The sequence below is a fragment of the Zootoca vivipara genome, chromosome 4 (assembly GCF_965207765.1).
Source record: "Zootoca vivipara chromosome 4, rZooViv2.hap1.1, whole genome shotgun sequence".
In the NCBI taxonomy this organism is placed as follows: domain Eukaryota; kingdom Metazoa; phylum Chordata; class Lepidosauria; order Squamata; family Lacertidae; genus Zootoca; species Zootoca vivipara.
Window position 1 is genome coordinate 32,520,654 of NC_142587.1, and position 19,489 is coordinate 32,540,142.

General features: G+C 41.2%; 1 protein-coding gene across 7 annotated transcripts in view; it reads left to right on the plus strand.

Annotated features, from left to right (window-relative positions):
* Positions 1-19,489, plus strand: part of LOC118085216 (cohesin subunit SA-2) — a 58,355-nt gene that overhangs the window by 1,166 nt on the left and 37,700 nt on the right. For 2 of the 7 annotated variants that reach the window (XM_035115607.3, XM_035115609.3), the window contains exons 2-14: positions 28-133; positions 1,646-1,810; positions 4,051-4,212; positions 5,234-5,318; positions 6,672-6,818; positions 6,905-7,001; positions 8,379-8,455; positions 9,843-9,914; positions 12,893-13,097; positions 13,669-13,820; positions 15,727-15,800; positions 16,177-16,300; positions 17,718-17,816. In XM_035115607.3, the coding sequence (XP_034971498.2) occupies positions 1,770-1,810; positions 4,051-4,212; positions 5,234-5,318; positions 6,672-6,818; positions 6,905-7,001; positions 8,379-8,455; positions 9,843-9,914; positions 12,893-13,097; positions 13,669-13,820; positions 15,727-15,800; positions 16,177-16,300; positions 17,718-17,816 (1,335 nt within the window). In that variant the 5' untranslated portion in view covers positions 28-133; positions 1,646-1,769. Of the gene's footprint in view, position 1; positions 134-1,645; positions 1,811-4,050; positions 4,213-5,233; positions 5,319-6,671; positions 6,819-6,904; positions 7,002-8,378; positions 8,456-9,842; positions 9,915-12,892; positions 13,098-13,668; positions 13,821-15,726; positions 15,801-16,176; positions 16,301-17,717; positions 17,817-19,489 lie in introns of those variants that run through there. The other 5 variants (XM_088668676.1, XM_088668675.1, XM_088668672.1 and 2 more) reach the window with 4 other exon arrangements.

The following is a 19,489-nucleotide window of genomic DNA, read 5'->3' on the forward strand; positions in this document are numbered from 1 at the left end:
ACCGTTTCCCTCCCAATGAACTCAAAGGTGGTGTACAGAGTTCTCCGTTCCCTATTTTATCCACACAACAACCTTCTGAGGCACATTAGGCTGAAAGACAGTGACTTGGAGAATTTCAATAGAAATTAAGGAGGTAAGAAGAAACCTGTTGGATCAGGCGAAAGGCCTATCTAGGCCAGCTTTCCTGCAGGCAGGTATTTGAAGGCGATCACTCTCCCTGGCTGTTGCCAGCCTGCCCTCGTAACTATTTAGTGGCATGAAACCTTTATCCTTGAGCGTCCCATTTAGCCCTAACCAGCTTTTAAAGACATCTTAGCCTGTGGTCATCATAACCACATATTTATTTTTTTATCTTAGCACCTTTCTTCCACAATGGAACACAGGGTGGTGTACATGTGGTTCCTTGATTACACCCTATGTGAATAAACATTTTCTTATGTCTGTCCCAAATGTATTACCAATCAAATTTTGCCACAGGTGGCCTCCCTGTGACTTGAAACTTCAATGCATAATAATAATAATAATAATAATAATAATAATAATAATACTGAATTTGTATAGTGCTTTCCTGCATTTCATGCTCATTGTTTAGTTGTTATCCTTAAGCAACCTTGGAAGCCTAATTAATCACATTGTTCTGCAGCCCAAGACCTCGTTCATTTTGGCAACGAGGGCAACAAATAAAAATGATAAAAAATAAAGCAGACATGTGCTGAGGTGCCCAGATTGGTATACAAATAGATTTCTTTCCTTCATCTGATTGCTCATTTGGGCCTGCTCTGCCTGGATCAGTTGAGGAGGGATGTTTGCCATTGTGTGTGCATGCAAGGTTGTGGGGTTGGTCGCACTCAATTTCGGCCCCAACCACTAATCTCATGCCAATCCTGAAGGGATATTAAAAGCACTTGACTGCCTTAAAGTATCCTGGTAATTCACAACATCCTTAGAAAACCACAGCTCTCAGGATACTTTGGGGGAAGTCATGCCCTTTTAATGTGTGGTGTGCACACAGCCCAACAAAGGTAAGTAGAGCTGGAAGTCGGTGGCGGGGAGAGAGTTCACCTAGTGAGATTTGAACAGATTCATAACCTAGTCTCCTAGTTGCTATGCTACAACAGCTTAGTTTATCAACAACTTGGATTAAGAACTCTGCAAACCCGGAAGTAGGTGTTTTGGTTTGTGAACTTTGCCTTGGAAGCCGAACATGTTCCGCTTCCTGTTGAGTGTGTATCAAACAAAACCAGTAACCCTCCCACTTAACCAGAGGCCTGGGAGAAATGCATTCCTGTTTCTTTGTTGTAAGCCGCTTTGAGCAGGATTTTTCTTGTGGAAGAGTGGCACGCAAATGAAACGATTGAATGATTGACCTAATAATGTTGCGAAACGAGCAACAGTGTAATCTCTGGTTACGTTTCAATAATGATTTCTGTGTAACACAAAAGATTGCATACTCCATGTTGAATGATACTGGTCTTCAAAAATGCTATTATTTCAGCGACTTTTGTCTTGTGGGATTGTAAGTAATGCCGATTAGATTCTCCTCTTAGCCACGTTGCTAAAATACAATTTTATTGTTGTGTTTTCGAACTATTAACATCTCTTACTGTAATTTTATGGTATGTATTGTCTGCTTTTTTATGTACAGTTCTGCTGTTCTGAGGAGAGCTGAAGGAAATGAATTTGAATTGCTGCTGCATATATTCTTTTTCACAATGAAGCGTCTGGTCAGAGTGACTTGCTTTCTGTGCTGCTGAGAGGATGCAGCGAAAATGATAGCAGAGCCCAATTCCGTTGCCAACCCCAACCACAAGTACGACTTTGACAGTAGCGTACAGAACTTTTATAATTTTAATATCATACAATTATATAGTTTATAATTTTAATATCATACAATTATCTAGTTTCGTGTTTAATGTATTTTAACATTTAACAACACCAGCAAAACTTAATAAGATCAGAGTTAAAATAAAAAGGAATCGGCTAAGATAAAATATAACACCAGGTTGGAGAAGGCTGAGTTAGTACTGTGTAATGTAGGGCTGCCAGGACAAACGCCAAAGTTGTTGAGTATAATGTCTGAATTGACAGACCATCAGAACTGACTTGGAAATTGAGTGAAGTGAAAAGTAGTTTGTGCAGGTACCTCCATAATAAGTGACCAAATGCAAAATGGTAGCAATCAGGTGGCCTCTAAACCACACTTTGCCTATAGATTTGTAAGTTCAGACCATGGTTTGTTTTCCCAGCAACAGTTAGCCACAAACTCTAGATTGGCATGGCTGGCTCATGTAGTGTTGCTCTCCAACTTTTTCTGGGTACCCTGCATTTGGGTCAAAGTTCATGGAAGCTGAGCCATCTGGTTTTGGCTGTAGGACTATTTTACCCTAACTTTTAGCCTGGTATGGCAGTTGTTTTTTAACTTGGAGGAAGGCAGCAGAAGGCTTATAGGCTACACCTACTTTGCAAAGCCTTTCGCCCATCAGAAGCATTTCCTCCCATTTCTCCTCCAGATAGCAGCACACGCTGTACAAATTGGAAGAAAAGAATTGGTGAGCTGGATGTGGCCTATGGGTTGCTCACCCCTGCTTTGATTTGTGTTTGCATGTTTAGTTTGTGAAGCAGAGGTTAAAGGAAGCTAGAGACTGATTTATGGATGGAGGGTTAAATACCCGCCCTGCCCCGCCCTCCCATGACGTAAAGCATAGGCCTATACCTTCTCCTTTTTTGCTTTGGTTGAATAGCTGCAAAGTATGTAAGCACTTCTTGCTTTGAGACATACATAACCAATGATAGGCAGAGCTAGAACCAATGGCTGGCATCAGTGGGTTAAATTACACAGTGCTTGGCCCATGTCTTGAGTTAGCACCATCCCCTATGCTTGCTGGATGCTCTGAGATAAGAGTGCCAGGTGCACTGAGTTACCCAATCAACACCAGCAAGGTTGAGTGTATATGACTTGCTGAATCATTCACCCTCCCATTAGTCCAGGAACGTAGAGGCAGACATAATAGCCTGTAGGGCATGTATTTCATTACAACTCTGAATCTCTGAGAGTCAGCGGAAGAGGCTGGGTTTTTTTGTTTGTTTTACCCAGCAATGTTAGATAGCATGGTGATAGTGTTTGTGGATCTATTCAAAGACCAGAAGGGACAGCATATAGTAGATAGTAGTGTTGAGCTTTGTCTTGTTCCTGGAGGCAACAATCACTTTGTTACTTTGAGCTGTATGGGAGAGGAGTTTCCCCCCTTAACTGGGGACTCCGGAGGAAGCTGTTCTGCTGGGAGCAGATCTCTAAAGACTCTCCTGGGGCACTGCATGCTTGTCTGATACATCACACTGGTTGAGGTGTGGTGAACTACCAACTGTCTTCCCAAATTGACCAACAAGGCAGGGTGAACCAATGCTAGTTTTACACCCATCTTCACCTCTGCTGGGTTCTATAAGGATGTCACAGAGACTAAGGGTGGAAGGTGACAATTTTAAGAAAGAAGGCAGACAGGTTGGGGGCTAGCTGAGGGCAGGCTGAGGGTGGCGGGGCCATGCTCCATTCACCCTATTGGAACAGCCTCTCCTGGAAGAAGTGAGGAAAGCTAGGGTAAAAATCATGTGAGTCATTGGCATGTATTAATGCTAATTTGAGTGAGGAAGGCAGTGTGTGGATTTGCTCCTTCTTTCTTCGTTTTAATAGACAGCACAAGCCCAAACAAGTAAGCTAGCCTGTGTGTTCGTCCATGTAGAGGTTGGGAATTTTTTTGTAGAAGTCTAATGCACTTGACAAAAGGATAGGTTTTGTTTTGTTTTAAGAAGGTAGACCAACAAAGTTTCTGTGATTGGGATTATTTTACCCCCCCCCCCAAAATAATCTTTAGGGTATAGTGAATTTCAAAGTGGCATCATTGACATGGTTTCATAGTATGCAACACACTAGTTGTTACAAAAGACGTATGTGAACAGTTTCCTGTTTATTTAGATTATGAAATTATGAATAAAAAGTGGAAGTGGTAGAGTGACTGCTTAACCCTGACATCTTTTGCTTTTTGTCTGTTTAAGAAATGCTGGGCACCATCCAACAGAAATCAACACGTGCAATGGGACTTCCAGTTTAGCTTCCTCTCCATCCGTATGTGTCTCCAAAATCTGTTCTGGACAGTCCCCGAACCTTACGGATCAGATTTTGGGGGAGCGCAAGCAGGGGACTGCAGGGGGAGAAGAGTAAGTTGAAGTTCTGTTGTGCGAGCAGATGCCCGCTTGTGTTACATTGGATTTCACACCCGCTCTTGAAGCTGTTTTGTCTCCCATGGGGAAAATGATGAGGGAACATTTATCTTTTTCTCCGTGGGGGAAAAAAAAGTGACTGGTGGGAATTTTTAATGGACAAAAAGCAGGAGGGGAAGGGGTTTAGCACCCCCTTTGCTCCTGATTGCAGTTTCCTTTTCATTCATAAGAAGTTGTGACTTCTGTGTAACGTGTAGTTTGGCCCTTTGCGGCCTGTAGTTGCAGCTACACAAGACAACTAATATGTTTGCCCTGTAAAAAGAAGAGCATTTTAATTTTTTTTAAAAAACCAATAAAATATTAGCTCTTAATATTCAGCATTTCTTTTTAGGAGTTTGAGTTAGTTTAAGTAGCAGCTTGGCCCTCAAAAGAGCATCACAGTGCAATCCTATACATATCTAAGTAAGTCCCGTTGAGTTCATCATAACTTAATTATTCCCAAATAATTGTATAGGATTGCAGCCTTAGGATGCCTCCAGACAGGTGGTTTTTTAGCGGGAATATTCTGCAACATGTCATTGGTGTAACAGTAGTTTCTTATCAGTGGATTTATACTAGATTGTATGCACATCATTCAACTTTATTGGTTGTTTTGTGATGCTTCCCCCATGTTACCTCATTATTGCTATCTGGAGGGGGCACTCTTGCATTAGAGTGTGACAGAAATAGGACTCATACCCCTGGAATATTTATGGTATGAAAAGGATTTCAGCAGGAAACTACAGAACATACACTGATTGCAAGCAAAGCTGTATGTCCACCCCAGAACTTTTACGGACACAAAACAGTACTGTATTGAAAGAAGCATCACATATAACCACCTCAATACCGTCAGGAGCATAAATAATCACAAATCCACAAAATAAAGGATGTGGATAACAATTCTTAAATTCCACAACTCAATAGAGATTGCTCTCTTTCTTCAAACGATCTTTCTTTTTCTTTTTTAATGACGCAGAGACAATGGGATCCACGAGGAGGTTGTCTCTGAATCTCCAGTGCAGAACGGCAGCTGCTTGAGAAATGGCAATGTTAAAACTTTTGTAAGTTTCTGTTATGTTCAATAATTTCACAAAGTGGACAGGAGAAGGAACGTGCTTCCCCCGGATCTCATTGCTGCATTGTACACATAACTTGGGGATAGATTGTTTATGCAGTTGATTCTTCATGAATGCTATATATTGTCCACAACTGTTGAATGTCAGTAGTCCCATACCAACACAAACAATCTCAGATGATATTTGTGCATGCCCATAAATAGATCTCTCCCCCGTCTTACAATTTTTAGATATACATAGATGAATGCTGAGTATCATCATTTACCAACGAATGACATTCACACATTTGTGAAGAGGGAGAAGGGAGAGAGAGAGAGAGAGAAAGGGCAAGGAATTGGACTAGATGTCCCATGGTTTCCTCGCTACTTTTATGATTCTGCACTTTCCCTCTGACTGAGGAAGTATATGCAGTTGAAATTATTTGCTATTAGGTTGCATGAAATGTAAGTGAATTTACTCTGCAAGGGATGGCTGACTTGACACATGCCTGTTCACCATAGAATCCTAGAATTGTAGAGTTGGAAGGGACCGCAAGGTTCATCTAGTCCAGTGGTGGCCAAACTTGCCGTCCAGCTGTTTTGGGACTACAATTCCCATCATCCCTGACCACTGGTCCTGTTAGCTAGGGATGATGGGAGTTGTAGTCCAAAAACATCTGGAGTGCCAAGTTTGGCCACCACTGAATTCTAGTCCAGGCATCCCCAAACTGTGGCCTTCCAGATGTTTTGGCCTACAACTCCCATGATTCCTAGCTAATAGGACCAGTGGTCAGGGATGATGGGAATTGTAGTCCAAAATGGGAATTGTAGTCCAAAACATCTGGAGGGCCAAAGTTTGGGGATGCCTGTTCTTGTCCAACCCCCTGCAATGCGGGAAACTCAGCTAAAGCATCCATGACAGATGGTCGTCCGACTTCTGCTTAAAAACCTCCAAGGAGGAAGAGTCCACAACCTCCCGAGGGAGACCGTTACAATGGTAACAATCTTCATTTGGAGAGCACATGCTAAGCACCACAATCCTAGCTCCTACCATGTAAAAATGTTAGCATGAAGTCCCTGTGCCTGAACTGGTACCTGTAGCTTCCGAAATGATAGAGGGGCGTTGTGTTTTGAGTGATATAAAGCAGTGTTTCCCAACCTTGTGCCTCCAAGCTGTTTTCGGACTACAATTCCCATCATTCCTGACCACTGGTCTTGCTAGCTAGGGATGATGGGAGTTGTAGTCCAAAAACATCTGGAGGCACAAGGTTGGGAAACACTGATATAAAGTATGGTGAAATTTCTGACTGTGACCCGTGATAGCTCATTCATATAGCCACTTAACGCTTTATTGCTGCAGAGAGGTAAAAGAAAAATCCGAGAACAATGTGAAAACAGAAGACAACCCCCTTCAGGTGGTAGACGGCCAAACCAGCTGCAAAATGGAGAAGTGGTTGAAGCGGTTACCTTGTTTGAGGTGGTCACCATGGGCAAAAGCGCCATGCAGGTACATCAGCTTCCAAGGCTATGCGAGAGTTTGATACTGTCTGTTTCTAGTTTTTTAATCTGTTGCCTTTTTGCAATCTGGTTCAGTCTGTGGTGGATGACTGGATTGAAGCCTACAAAAACGATCGAGATGTGGCACTTCTGGATCTCATCAACTTCTTCATCCAGTGCTCAGGTTGCCAAGGTAAATTTTTATTCCCATGCTTTCTGAGGGCAAAGGTGGTTTTTTTTTGTGTGTGAAGCTAATTTCTGTTTGGGGATCCTCTTAATTCAGAATCTGGCATGCATTTGCTAAGATGTGGCTATTCTATACAACTTGGGTTCTGAATTTAGAGCTGTGGAAGCAGAAAGGTAGAGCAGAAATGCAGAGGAGAAGAAGAAGTGGAGAAAATAGATAGATGAGCATAACCACTAGTACAAATAGTTGTGTTTAAAAGCTGTCTTAACCGGTGGTATGAGAATAAGTCACACATTTAAAATGAGGTATGGAAAGTTATAAATATTGGCTGTGTTCATGTGAAACGCTGAACTGTTGTTTTTTTAGCACAGAGGGAGGCTGCATGGTGCCTCCAGATTTTGTAAGAGAGCAGCTTCCACCAACCCCAGCAAGCGGGATCAGGGATCCTGGGAGTTCAAATGGTGCTGCATTAGCCATTCTTAGTTTTAGCACTGTGTGCATATGGTTATACCCTGTAGGGTGGGGCGGTGTTGCTTAATTGGCTTCCCAAGGTGGAGGTCACTGCCAGTAACAAAGAGGGAGAGGGGCAATGCGGCAGGGAGGCTGGCACGGTGCAGGCGCAGTGGTGGGAATGTTGGATCGGCTATGCCACTGTGCCAACACCACAGTGACCTCTCTGCTGCCTTTCCTCTCTCCTTGTTGGTTACTGGCAGCAACTTAACGCATCAGAAAGCCAGGTAAGTAACCATGGTCCACCCTGATCACCTGCTACTGCAAGCATGGATTGGAATGAGCCTGGGACTAGAGATGTGAAAGCCTGGGCGGGGGGGGGGGACTTGGAGCAATTTGAGACTCCCTCTCCCCATTTCCATTTCCGTCTAGATTTTTTTCCCTAGGCCTTCACATCCCCATCTGAGACCCAAAAAAGTGTTGCATTTGCACACACCCCACTTTCCCTCTCCTCCATTTCCTGGCTGGCTAGAAATATTATTACAGGTATTTCGCATCTTGTGCTTATTTCACATACATGATCACAGCTTTGCCTGGGTGGGAGAAAAATACATTGATAGAGGACGCCCTCCATTCATTCATTCATTCATTCATTTATTTATTTATTTACACACACACACACACACACACACACACACACACGCCATGCACGGAAAGCAGTGATCACAGGTTCCCTGGTGCTGGACTTTGGGAAAGGAGGCATGAGGACTCTGGCAAGGTCCTAGAGCCCTTGTGCTTCCTTCCCAAACCCAGGAAAGAATTCCTGGCTTTTAGAGTAATGTATATTCAGAGACCTTGTTTTAAAATAGAGTTTGTCTCTATGCCGGCATACTTTGTTCAGTTAATTTTTTATTTCTATGGTTACTTACATAGGAATGGTTACGGCAGAGATGTTCCAAAGTTCGCAGAATTGTGATGTGATGCAGAAAATGACAGAGACATTTGATGAGGTGGGTTCTGCTTGTATGGGAACACTTTTAAGCTGCTGATTGTTGATAAGCTTATTCAAAAGTCTTAAACTGTTTATTTTGTAAATATATAGATAGATATATAGATACGTACACACACTGCTGCATCGTATAACTATATCATAGTGGTTTAACAACAACCTTAAACCATAAAAATACTCTTTCATTTTATATAACTTCCCATCAATAAATAGAATGTTTCTTAAAAGAAATGATGCAATATCTAAACTTGGAAGTATCTAATTAAACAAAATTTTATGTTTTGTCCAAGCTGGGAAACTGTGTTTGCCAGCTCGGAACATTGGAACATTGTCATATATTAAACCAGCTTCCCAGTTGACAAAATGGTTAACTGCTCATGCTTCAAGAGTACAAACAAAGGGACTATATGCGTGTGCAGAAGGCAGATCCATATATTTTGCTTTTCAGGCGAAAATACATGATTGTTCAAACTGTGTGGAGGGGGAGGTATTACCTATTTGCTACAGTGGGTATCAACCTGGCACAAGGATAACAGCATCTGATCCCACTGTTGCTCTCAGAGAAACGAAAGCTTTGTGCAGTCACCCAGATTCTTAGCTTTGTTGGTGTTGCACTGTGCACATGTAGCCTCTTCTTTAGCTGACTTTAGCTATTGCACACAGCTTTGCACACGAGGTCACGGTGAACTAAAAAACTTGGGTTTTACTGTGCTTGTTTATTCCTATTCACGTGGTTTCCTCACGTGAAGGCAGTAAGATCTATGGCTCACTATCTGAGTGACCTGACGAACCCTACGCAAAGAAGAGCCTTCACACTTGCCCGCTTCCACTGCATTCCTACAGGTTATACTCTCCAACACTCCCCTCGACCTTTGACTCTGCCCGTGTAACGAGGGAAAGATAGAGGACTTTATCCACTTTTTCTTTCACTGCCCCCTATATGACGCAATAAGACTGAGGATCCTTCTACTAATTCCACTGCTCATTGCCTTGGAGATGACCGCATGAAATTTCTATTGGTGGATGCTAACCCCAGGGTTACCTGCGGAGTGGCCATCTATATCTTGCAGGCCCTGAAACTCAGGGCCCTTTTATCAGGCTAACTTTCTCTAGCCTCGGATCTCTCTAAATATTTTGCAATGGACAAAACCCACATGATTTGTCATAGTTTTTATCAATCTCTGTCTTATATAGCATGATTTTATATTCACTGTTTTGCAAGTGTATTTGATACATTCTCTGTATAATAGCGGTAGGTTACCTCCTGGATCCTTAATGTGCCAACTGGCTAATGCAATAAAATTTTGTTTGTTTGTTTATTCCTATCAATTAGATTTGTTTAGCAATGCTGTTGTTTCAATTCTGTTTTGCATCTCTATATCTTGTAGGCAACTGGATTGCAGTATAAAAAGTTCATGGCCTATCCCTGGATCTTGACGGTTACTTGGCCAGTGGATATGGTAATGCTTTGCATTTCTTTTATATTCCGCCTTTCTTCCATTGGAACTTACGATAGGGTACCGGGGGTTCCCAGGGTGTACCCTATCCAATCACGGGCAAGATCAAGCTTCAGCAAGGCTGCTTTTTGCATTTAGAATCTTTGCCTGCCCCAAAACTGATTCCGGGGTCTTCCTGTGAGCATAAGCCAGTTTTGCGAAGTGTAAAACTCCCAACAGGAGTGCTCTGGTTATTCATTTATTACCTGTTTTGCAGAATTATTAGCAATGTCTCCTGCTTCCTCTTTCCACCGAGTTGCATAGTACCCTTCAGCTCTCTTCCCTTTAACCAAATAGTCCAGAATGCTCTTCAAGGAGGCAACACACGGACAATCAGTGAGGATTGTTGAGAAACTAAGACCTAGGCATTGCTCCTTTGATTACTGTATATTCCTGGATCAGACTGTCACCCTCAGCCGTCATAGTGCAGGGAAGAGGGAAATGTGGGAAGAGTGTTCCAGTGCTGAAGCCTGAAGCCAGTATAGTCCTCCGAGCTGATGATGAGGGCTGTGTCTAATGTGGCAGCTGCCGCTTGGGCTGACTTTCAGCCATATTAGTTCTGTGCATGGAAAGTAACTTGCACAGAATTCCGTGTGCATCAAAAGTGGATGGGGAGAAGTGTTCCTCTTGCTCATAGCACTAGAACTTGAGTTTATCTAGGGAAGCTGAAAATCGGGCGTAGTTAAACCAGGGTGGATTTGATTTAAATCAAACTGATTTAAATCACGATTTAAATCACTAGTCAGTAAGGCTTGATTTAAATCATAGTTTTCTACATAAAGACTAATTCTTGGTGGTATAACTTTAATATGCAAGTAGATTAAGATTTTTAGAGTAACAACTTTTCATATAAGTTTTTTTATCCCCAGTTTAATAGGTTAATCATTCATATTTGGACAACTTTTCTGTTGTACTTAGGAAGGAGAAAAATAATCATTACCTTAATAATAACAATTTAAATAGATTTATTCAACTGAAACGATAACATTACAGCATATGTTATTTGCTTAAACAAACATCCATGTTTGTTAACTAATTTGGCCAAACAAAAACAATACAGTATATATATATTTTAAGAAACTTAGACTGTCAGCCCAGCCTACACATGAAAAACTTAAATACTGTCCACTCCAAACAATCAGAAAAATATTGTTTCTATTCTATTCACTGAACTTCTTGAAACTTAGCACTGAAGGGGTTGATTCTGTATTCATAGGTTTGTAGAAGAATAGGATTAAGGTCTTTTTCTCAACTTCATGTTATAACATTTTTGCTGTGAAGAAGAGGCATGTGATCTCTGCTGAGTCAAATTCAGTTTTGAGAACTGCAAAAGTAAACCAAGCATTTGTGATAATATCTTGTAGGCAGAGAAACTGTCCAATAATCTTACAAAAACCTCTGGAAGAGCATGGCATTGTGAATGGATTAATGGAATTTATTTACCCCAAAAATTAAACATATACCTTATTCTACATAATTAAAAAACTAATCTTTATTTCATGATGGAATAACCTTTGGATGGTAATATATTTTCCTCAAAAAGCATTATATTTTTAAAAAAATCCGATTTAAATCAAAAAAATCTGATTTTTTTTTATTTTTTAAAAAAATCATTGATTTTTATCCACCCTGATTTAAACCATGGAATGCAGTCTTTAAAAAATGTAGTGACCAGAAGATCCTTCTAGTACAGTCCTACCTTGGTTTTCAAACAACTTATGGTAGTTCTTGAATGTTTTGGCTCCCAAAGCCACAAACCCAGAAGTGACTGTTCCAGTTTGAGAACTATTTTTGGAAGCCTAACGTCTGATGGGGCTTCCGATTGGCTGCAGGAACTTCCTGCAGTCAATCAGAAGCTGTGCTTTGGTTTCTGAATGTTTTGGAAGCCAAATGGATTTCCGGAATGGATTTCATTCGACTTCCAAGGTACGACTGTATTATTGTGTGCAGTGAGCCTGGATGTCTTGGACCTGTTTTTGTCACAGGTTGCCTTAAATTGAATCTGAATCCTAAAAAGGATACAGGTGTTACGTGCTGCGAGTTCGAGTCCTGCAGGTGGGGAGATGGCCTTTTCTGGACAGGATTGCATTTCCCTGGAGCAAGTCTGTGTCTTGGGAGTACTCCTGGTTCCTTTTTCCAGCTACTGCTTGTCCACCAGCTATGACTGTTTTTGTTTAGAGATGACTTGGTGTCTTGCTAAAGGCAAGGTGGTTCTTTTAAAATGAGATTCAGAAGCAATACAAAATACACAAGTGAGTGAGAAGATTAAAGGTTTTATTCTAAAACAGCAAGCAATATATAAACACCAAGCAAGCCCTTCAATCTGCCACTTGGAAACCCTCAAGAAGCGGTGAAGTGACTCCCTCAGGTAGCCTCAGTTTGCACGGCCCTGCAGCCGATCAGTCCGTGCACAAGCTTCAAAGAAGCACTGCCCAAACCGTCTGATTTTATAGATAGCCGACTGGGCCTTCCAAGACTGGCTAAGTGCAGATTATCCATTAGCCACCCCCTCCCAATGCCTCACTTTCTCAAAACAATGTCAGGCATCAAAGAAGGTACCCAACATTATCCTCCACGACTGATGAAGGCATCTGTGTGTGGGGCTCCACCTCCTCCCAACATTCTCAGGACATTACAGACTGTTCTCGCACCATCAAAAAAACTTTACAAGAGCGAGGGAGGGGGAAGGAACAGAGGCAGGAAGGGTAACCGTGTCAGATCACTAGCTCTTCAGTATATTTTCGTCTTCTGACTTGGTCACTGTACTCCATGCACTGTGAACTTCTAGACTTGGGTTGTTTCTGTTTTTGTATTTTGATTATGTATTTTGTGTTTTTGTATTGTGATTTTATCCCGTGAACCACCCTGAGACCTGCGGGTATAGGGTGGGACGCACAATTAATTAACAACAACAACAACAACTTGTTTTACACCTCTTGTAGGATGATAAGGACTACCCACTCGTCAAGGCAGGGCCCTACTGGAAGAAGTTCAGAGCTAATTTTTGCGACTTCACTTCTGTATTGGTGCAGCAGTGTCAGTTCAGCATCCTCTATGACAACTATTTGATGGACACCATCATCTCTCTCCTTTCGGGCCTGGCAGAGTCCATGGTCAGAGCATTCCGGCACACCAGCACATTAGCAGGTATGCCCAACTGGACCTGTCATGGTTTTTCAGAAGTAGTACGTTTGGTAGCTTGTACTGGTGAAGCTGGTTAAGGTGTAGGGTTTGGGCAGGGATAGGTCATCAGCAGGTCTATTCCTGTCACCCTGAATTTCATATGGTGCAGCTTCTCCAATCACAGCACTGCAGCAGTTAAAAAAGACCGTTCCAATTTCCCACCCATCTCTCATTTCAGCTGTTCAGGTCACTATTGTGGGAAGTTTCAGAGTACAGTTTACTCGGTAGTGACTGCAAAACGTCAAGATAAACATTAACAAATATATAAAGTAGTCGCCGGTCATATTTTAATCACATTAGGAGTTCCTTATTATGTATTGTAAAATAAAACTCTGCCAAAATATTAAAAAAGGGACCAAGAATTCATTACTCTTAATAAGAAAATAATTCCAAGAAAAGAAAATAATTCCATAACCAATACAAATTATACAACTCACAGCCGTGGATATGATCAGGCAATGAAGCAAAATGACTACTGACATTTATCAAAGTTTTTTGAAAGACATAAAATATATGGATTTTTCTTTGTTTCCAGCTATGAAGCTTCTAACAGCACTTGTAAACCTCACTGTAAGTATAGATGTCAGCAAGCATAACCTGGAAAGATTATACGAGGTAGAAAAAAGTAGGACTACAGGCAAGAGGACCAATACTAGACTGGACCAGCTAGAGAAAAAGAAAAAAGAGGTAGGAGAAATTTCCCCTAGGAAATCCTTGACAGTTTGTAAAAATGCCTATTTGTAATGGCTGGTTACTGGATTTCAATTTGGGATGGTCGGCAATGAGTGGCTCACCCCAAACATTTTCCTATTCTCCCAATATAAGGAGAGAAAATGAATTCTGAATAAATGATTGGCATAGTGTTGTTTGTTTCATCATATTGCAATACGGTGCTAGAATGTGAAGGTTGCACATGGCCCCCTAAAGACTCTCAAAACTCAAGTGCCAGTCATGTGTATTCTCTCAGAGTGTGACAATCCCGAAACAAGATGGTATTTGTGGTGTGGAAAGGCATAGATTAATTGGGTGGAGGATCACAAAGTTATCCAATAGTGTTTGCTTTAGTGAGTGATCAGACCATGTTACCTGGTAGTGGGTGACTTCAGTTGTGGGGGGGGGGAGACCCAAGACCACCGGATTTTTTTCTCAAGTAAAGTTTCTAAACGAAGCTTCCTCTATTTCCAGTAACAATCCTTGTGGTTACCACAGAGCTCTTAGCTAGCAACGGGTTTCCTATTTTTTTTTTAAAAAAATTACAGTCCTAATTCATGCGTACTTAAACCATACACCTAAAAGTGGCCAGCCTTTAGTTTTATCTGGCTCTGTTCCCAAGGCACATGCTGTTTGATCTCCCAACAGCACATACTGTTTGATCTCCAGTTTGTTGTAAGGTGGAGTCGGATCGTTATATGGTTCTGGAGTTTGATGGCCACTACCTCCTAGTCATAGCCATGACTTGGTTTGTCTTTTTGGCATGCCCTTCTGTTCCCTAAAGGAGCGTCTCCACTCCCATCGTTCAGGTCCTCCTCTGAGGGTCTTCTGGCGGTTCCCCCACTGCGAGAAGTGAAGCTACAGGGAACCAGGCAGAGGCCTTCTCGGTAGTGGCACCGCCCTGTGGAATGCCCTCCCTTCAGGTGTCAAGGAAATAAACAACTACCGTATCTGACTTTTAGAAGACATCTGAAGGCAGCCCTGTTTAGGGGAGTTTTTAATATTTGTTTTATTCTGTTTTAATATTATATTGGAAGCTGCCCAGAGTGGCTGGGGAAACCCAGCCAGATGGGTGGGGTATTAATAATAATAATAATAATAATAATAATAATAATAATAATAATAATTTTTATTCCTTGCCCCTGCCAGGTGCTGACATGGTCCTTTGCTCCTTGAGGGGGAATTTCCCCATAGAGCTGTTCTTAGTGCCAACAGTCTTTTTGTGGCTGTCTGGACTGTTACCCTGAAGGGTTTTTTAAACTGTGTCATCCAAAGTTTAACAGTTGCATCTGATCAACTGTGCTGTCAGTGTTTACACACACCTGCTTCCTCCAACCCCAGCATCCATCCTTATCTTGTTCCAGTCTTTCCTGCATCTTGGAGATGGAGATCACCCTGAAACCCTTGGCCTTGTTTTCAGCCATTTTTGAAAGGGGAGAAACCAAGTGTTCCTGCTCCCCCTTCACAGACAAGCCTTTGTCTTTATCTATACTTAGAACATAGAACCAAGCTGATTACCACAATCATCACAGTTTTGATTAATAGAAAGTGTAAAAAAAAATGTACAGGCAAGCATTACATTTGATTATGGGATAACATTAGCCCTCCTGTTCCGCTGTTCATTTGCAAGTGAAGATGTGAACCAATAGGTTAAGTAAATATTAGTGATGAAGCAGGTATTCTAGTTGAGTTATTGAAGAAAGGAAAAATAGCTTCCTTATATAACTAGCTTCCTTATCCCTTCCAACCTTTCATTATATCTCAATTTGGGGGGGGGGGAAATGAGGTGGTATTTAATCTGTGCAATTTCAGTGACATGAGATTAAGCATAGAAGTAAGGCCTTGCATATAGGAAGAGACTGTTCAATTGTTTTCATTTCAGTATGAACAGAAGCACCTGGACATAGAGAACATGATGAATGCTATTTTCAAAGGGACCTTTTTGCAACGCTATCGGTAAGAACCTTTATGCACTTGGAAGGAGTCTCTGGTCAGGATATGGGCATCTCAAAGACAGACTGGATGATGGGATTCATTCTACTTGGGGCTCCGTCACAGAATATGCATATTCTGCAGCATCAAGGAATGGTCCTGCATATGTGACTCAGGGTTCCATGTCATTTCGCATGGCCTCTAACAAAGTACAGTACTTTTTGATAGAATGTTCACATAATCTACTGCCTGCCCTCACATATTGCTAAGTGATAGGAAGTAATATAATTTTTTTATACTGTTTCAAGAATACTTTTGTTCTGTTGCATTTTTTTCCTTGACAAAAATCTGCATTGCAATTAAACAATGAACAGTATTCCATTTTTATTTTATTTTAAAGTGATATTATTCCAGAAATCCGGGTCATTTGCATTGAAGAAATTGCCTGTTGGATGACAACTTATCCTGATCAGTTCTTAACGGATAGTTACTTGAAATACATAGGATGGATGCTGTATGATAAAGTGAGTATTTTTTTTTCTCGACAGTTGAGAAAAAAAGTTAACGCGATCTGTTTTTCACAGGCAGTTGAAAAAAGTTGGAAAAGTGGTTTTTCCTTTAGAGATTTCTTTTTAATTAATATTTGAAATAACAAAGAAAGAAAGAAAGAAAGAAAGAAAGGCGGGTTTAGAAAAGAATGAGAGGGAAAGAGTGAGAGGAAAGAAAAAAGAAACCCATCAGCCTACAATAAAAATATAATAAACATTAATGCATCCACCTTAATCTAAACATTCAAAGTGGTACATGCCATCCAGATAGGTGTCTACATGAAACTGAGGTTTATAAGAAAGAGGTTAGAATATAGCAAGGGAAGTAATGTCCCAGACCACTGCATAACAAATGGGTGAGTGCTTATCTTTCAAACATTTTTATTTATTGAATTTATATCCCTCTGTTCCTCCCAAAAGAGTCCAGGGCAATGAACACACCTGAAGTTTTTTAAAAGGTAGCATTCTAAAACAGTTAAAACCATGCTAAAAAACAAGGTTTTTTAGTTTTAAAAAGTATAGGCCTCTTGGTGACCATAAAGGCACACAAAATCTGCTTTTGTTGCCTTGCCACTAATTTAATTTAATTTTAAAATATACGGACACCTATGGCTTTATAGATTTCTTGCATGACAACTCTTCTTTGTTGAAAAGGTATTCTTCTTTTATTTTGCTTTTAAAGTACAGCACTTGGTTGCAACAATTGAACACAGCACTATATGTGCCTTGAGTAAGCCCCATTGAGTTCAGTGGGAATTGATTCCAGAAAAGTGCATATAGGATACGGGTTGGGGTTTATTTGTTTTTTGCCCCTTTAGGGGAAACCCCTAAAGAGTTCCCCTCTACTTCTTGAGGTTCCCCAGAATGTGCTAATCACTCGCTGTTATTTCTTAGCAATCCTGTTTCGGTTACATAGCCACCTGAGCACCTGAGTTTGTTACTCATATGCAGAAGTGGGACCTGCAACAAAATATTGCAGTGTCGAGTGCTCTTGTTCAGGGTTCGGACCAGCTAGCCAACCATCTCCCAGTCCCCATTCCTCTTTCTGCTCTGGTTTTCCATTCCTTCCTTTCCTTTCGTAGTAGACATACACTGTTGGGCAGCCACTGAGTGGGATCAGTCCTCATCAGACTGTTTGGGGAGGTTTGTTTCCCTCTTATTCCCACCCACACCACTGCAGATTTTTGTAGTTCTGTAATTTTCAGGGTTTCCCCAAACCTGCTGATACCTCACTTTTGTGCATGGATAGTGCTCTGTTGATTGCACAAACATCATCGCTTGGAGAAAATGTTTGCCGAGTGCCGATTGAATGTTTTTTTTGTCGTTTGAATAGCGCCGATAGTTGCATAGTCTCATCAGTGAACTTCATCTTCTATTTCGTCCTGTATTCCAGCAACCTGACGTCCGACTGAAGTGCCTTCAGGGCCTGCAGGGAATATTTGGCCAAAAAGCGCTGGGTTGTAAAATGGATCTCTTCACTTGCAGGTTCAAGGTGAGCTTGAACAATAAGTGTCTCCCAGATTGAATATTCTGGCTGGTTTGCCTTGGAGGGATGCCCATTTTCAAAACTAAACCCTGAATCTTGTATCACTTTAGGCCAATAAATGCTGTACAAGGTGTAAATTACATGTAACTTTAAATGGGAAGTGTTTTATAGCTGATATACAAGGGTATATTGTATATATGCTACTTTAAATGACATGGTTTCCCTTCTGCCCGTGACCCTATCCTGGGAGTTTTAGTTTGGCCAGGGTGCTAGGGCTCCTCGCAAGAATTCAGTTCCCAGGCTTCTCTGGGAAGAGAAGGTGAGTTAAACTAGCTTTAGTCTATGCTTTAGACATAACCAATCTGTGAAGTTGGAAGATGCAAGCCTTCCTTTTTACATGTATGCTCCGTGGGGTAGGCATGCTGTGGTTTTGCCATTATTGCTGGAAAGCTGTTCCTAATCGCACAAAGTTACGATGACCCCCTGACCTCCAGTCTACATCCACTTAACGCCAATGGAGATTCCTTGACTCTCAGGCAAGAGGCCTTAAAGGAGAGTGCCCTGATCATGTTGCCACATTGAAAGAGGACAGATTGGAGCAGGTCGGACTTGATTTTAGTATTCCTCTTTGGACAGAAAGCAGGCTTGGAAAAGCAGGTTCTTATTTAGAGAGAGGTTCATATGAACACAACCCATTTGGAGCCTTGTCTTTCGTTTTCATCAACTTTGTTTGAATTGCTGTGCAGAGATGTGAAACATTGTGTGCATTGCTAGCATATGTCAGTGTTCGCAGGGCGTTTTGGTACTTTGCAGTCAAGAATGTCAGGATACAAGATTGAATCAGTGGGGACTTTGAATCATAGTCTTGAATAATATTCTACAAAAGGGAGGACACTCCTTTTTCTTGGAATAGATGGGGATTTTTTTTAAAAAAAAAAACCTCCCAATTAAATTACAGACAACCCGTTCCCATTTATAAAGCTTGTCTTCATGACCACATGAAACCAATTACTGTAAAAAAAATGGTAGAACATTTTGGACCCTTTCCGTATGTATATACTAATAGACAAGTATTGGAACGTTTCTACTATATTTTTGTGCCATACTCCAGTCTTGTTTGCTGTGACATGGATCACTTAGCAACAAAACAGAAGGGAAATTAATAAGGCCGGAGTTCCCATTTTGGAATGTGAAAATAAAACTTCTAGTGATGCAGTCTATTGAACTATTATCAGAAGAGACTAAAAGTGCTTCTTTTTAAAAGTGATCCCAATTAAGGGAAGCTATGTTTTTGTACTTTTGGCTATCTCTGCAGTAGTGAGACTCATCTATGTACTGTATTTGGGATTTGCCAACTTGAGATACCCGCGATACCTTTAAAATGGATAATTCTGATCTTGAAGCCTGCAGGGGGTGCTACAAACCATCCATTGCAAGTCAGAGCAATCACCACCCGAACTAAAAAAAAAATTGTGTAACAGTTCTGGGCCATGAGTTCTATGTCACAAACACAATGCTTATTTGCTTTTCAAATATGGGCCATTAAAGAGTTATTCTTCTCTTTCCCTGCATGCATTTCATTGTGACCATCTCAACTTGCAGCTTTTACTCTAGTTTAGTCAAACTGAAAAAACAACAGCGTAATCTCAAAAGCATGCATTCTGTTGAAAAAACATAAC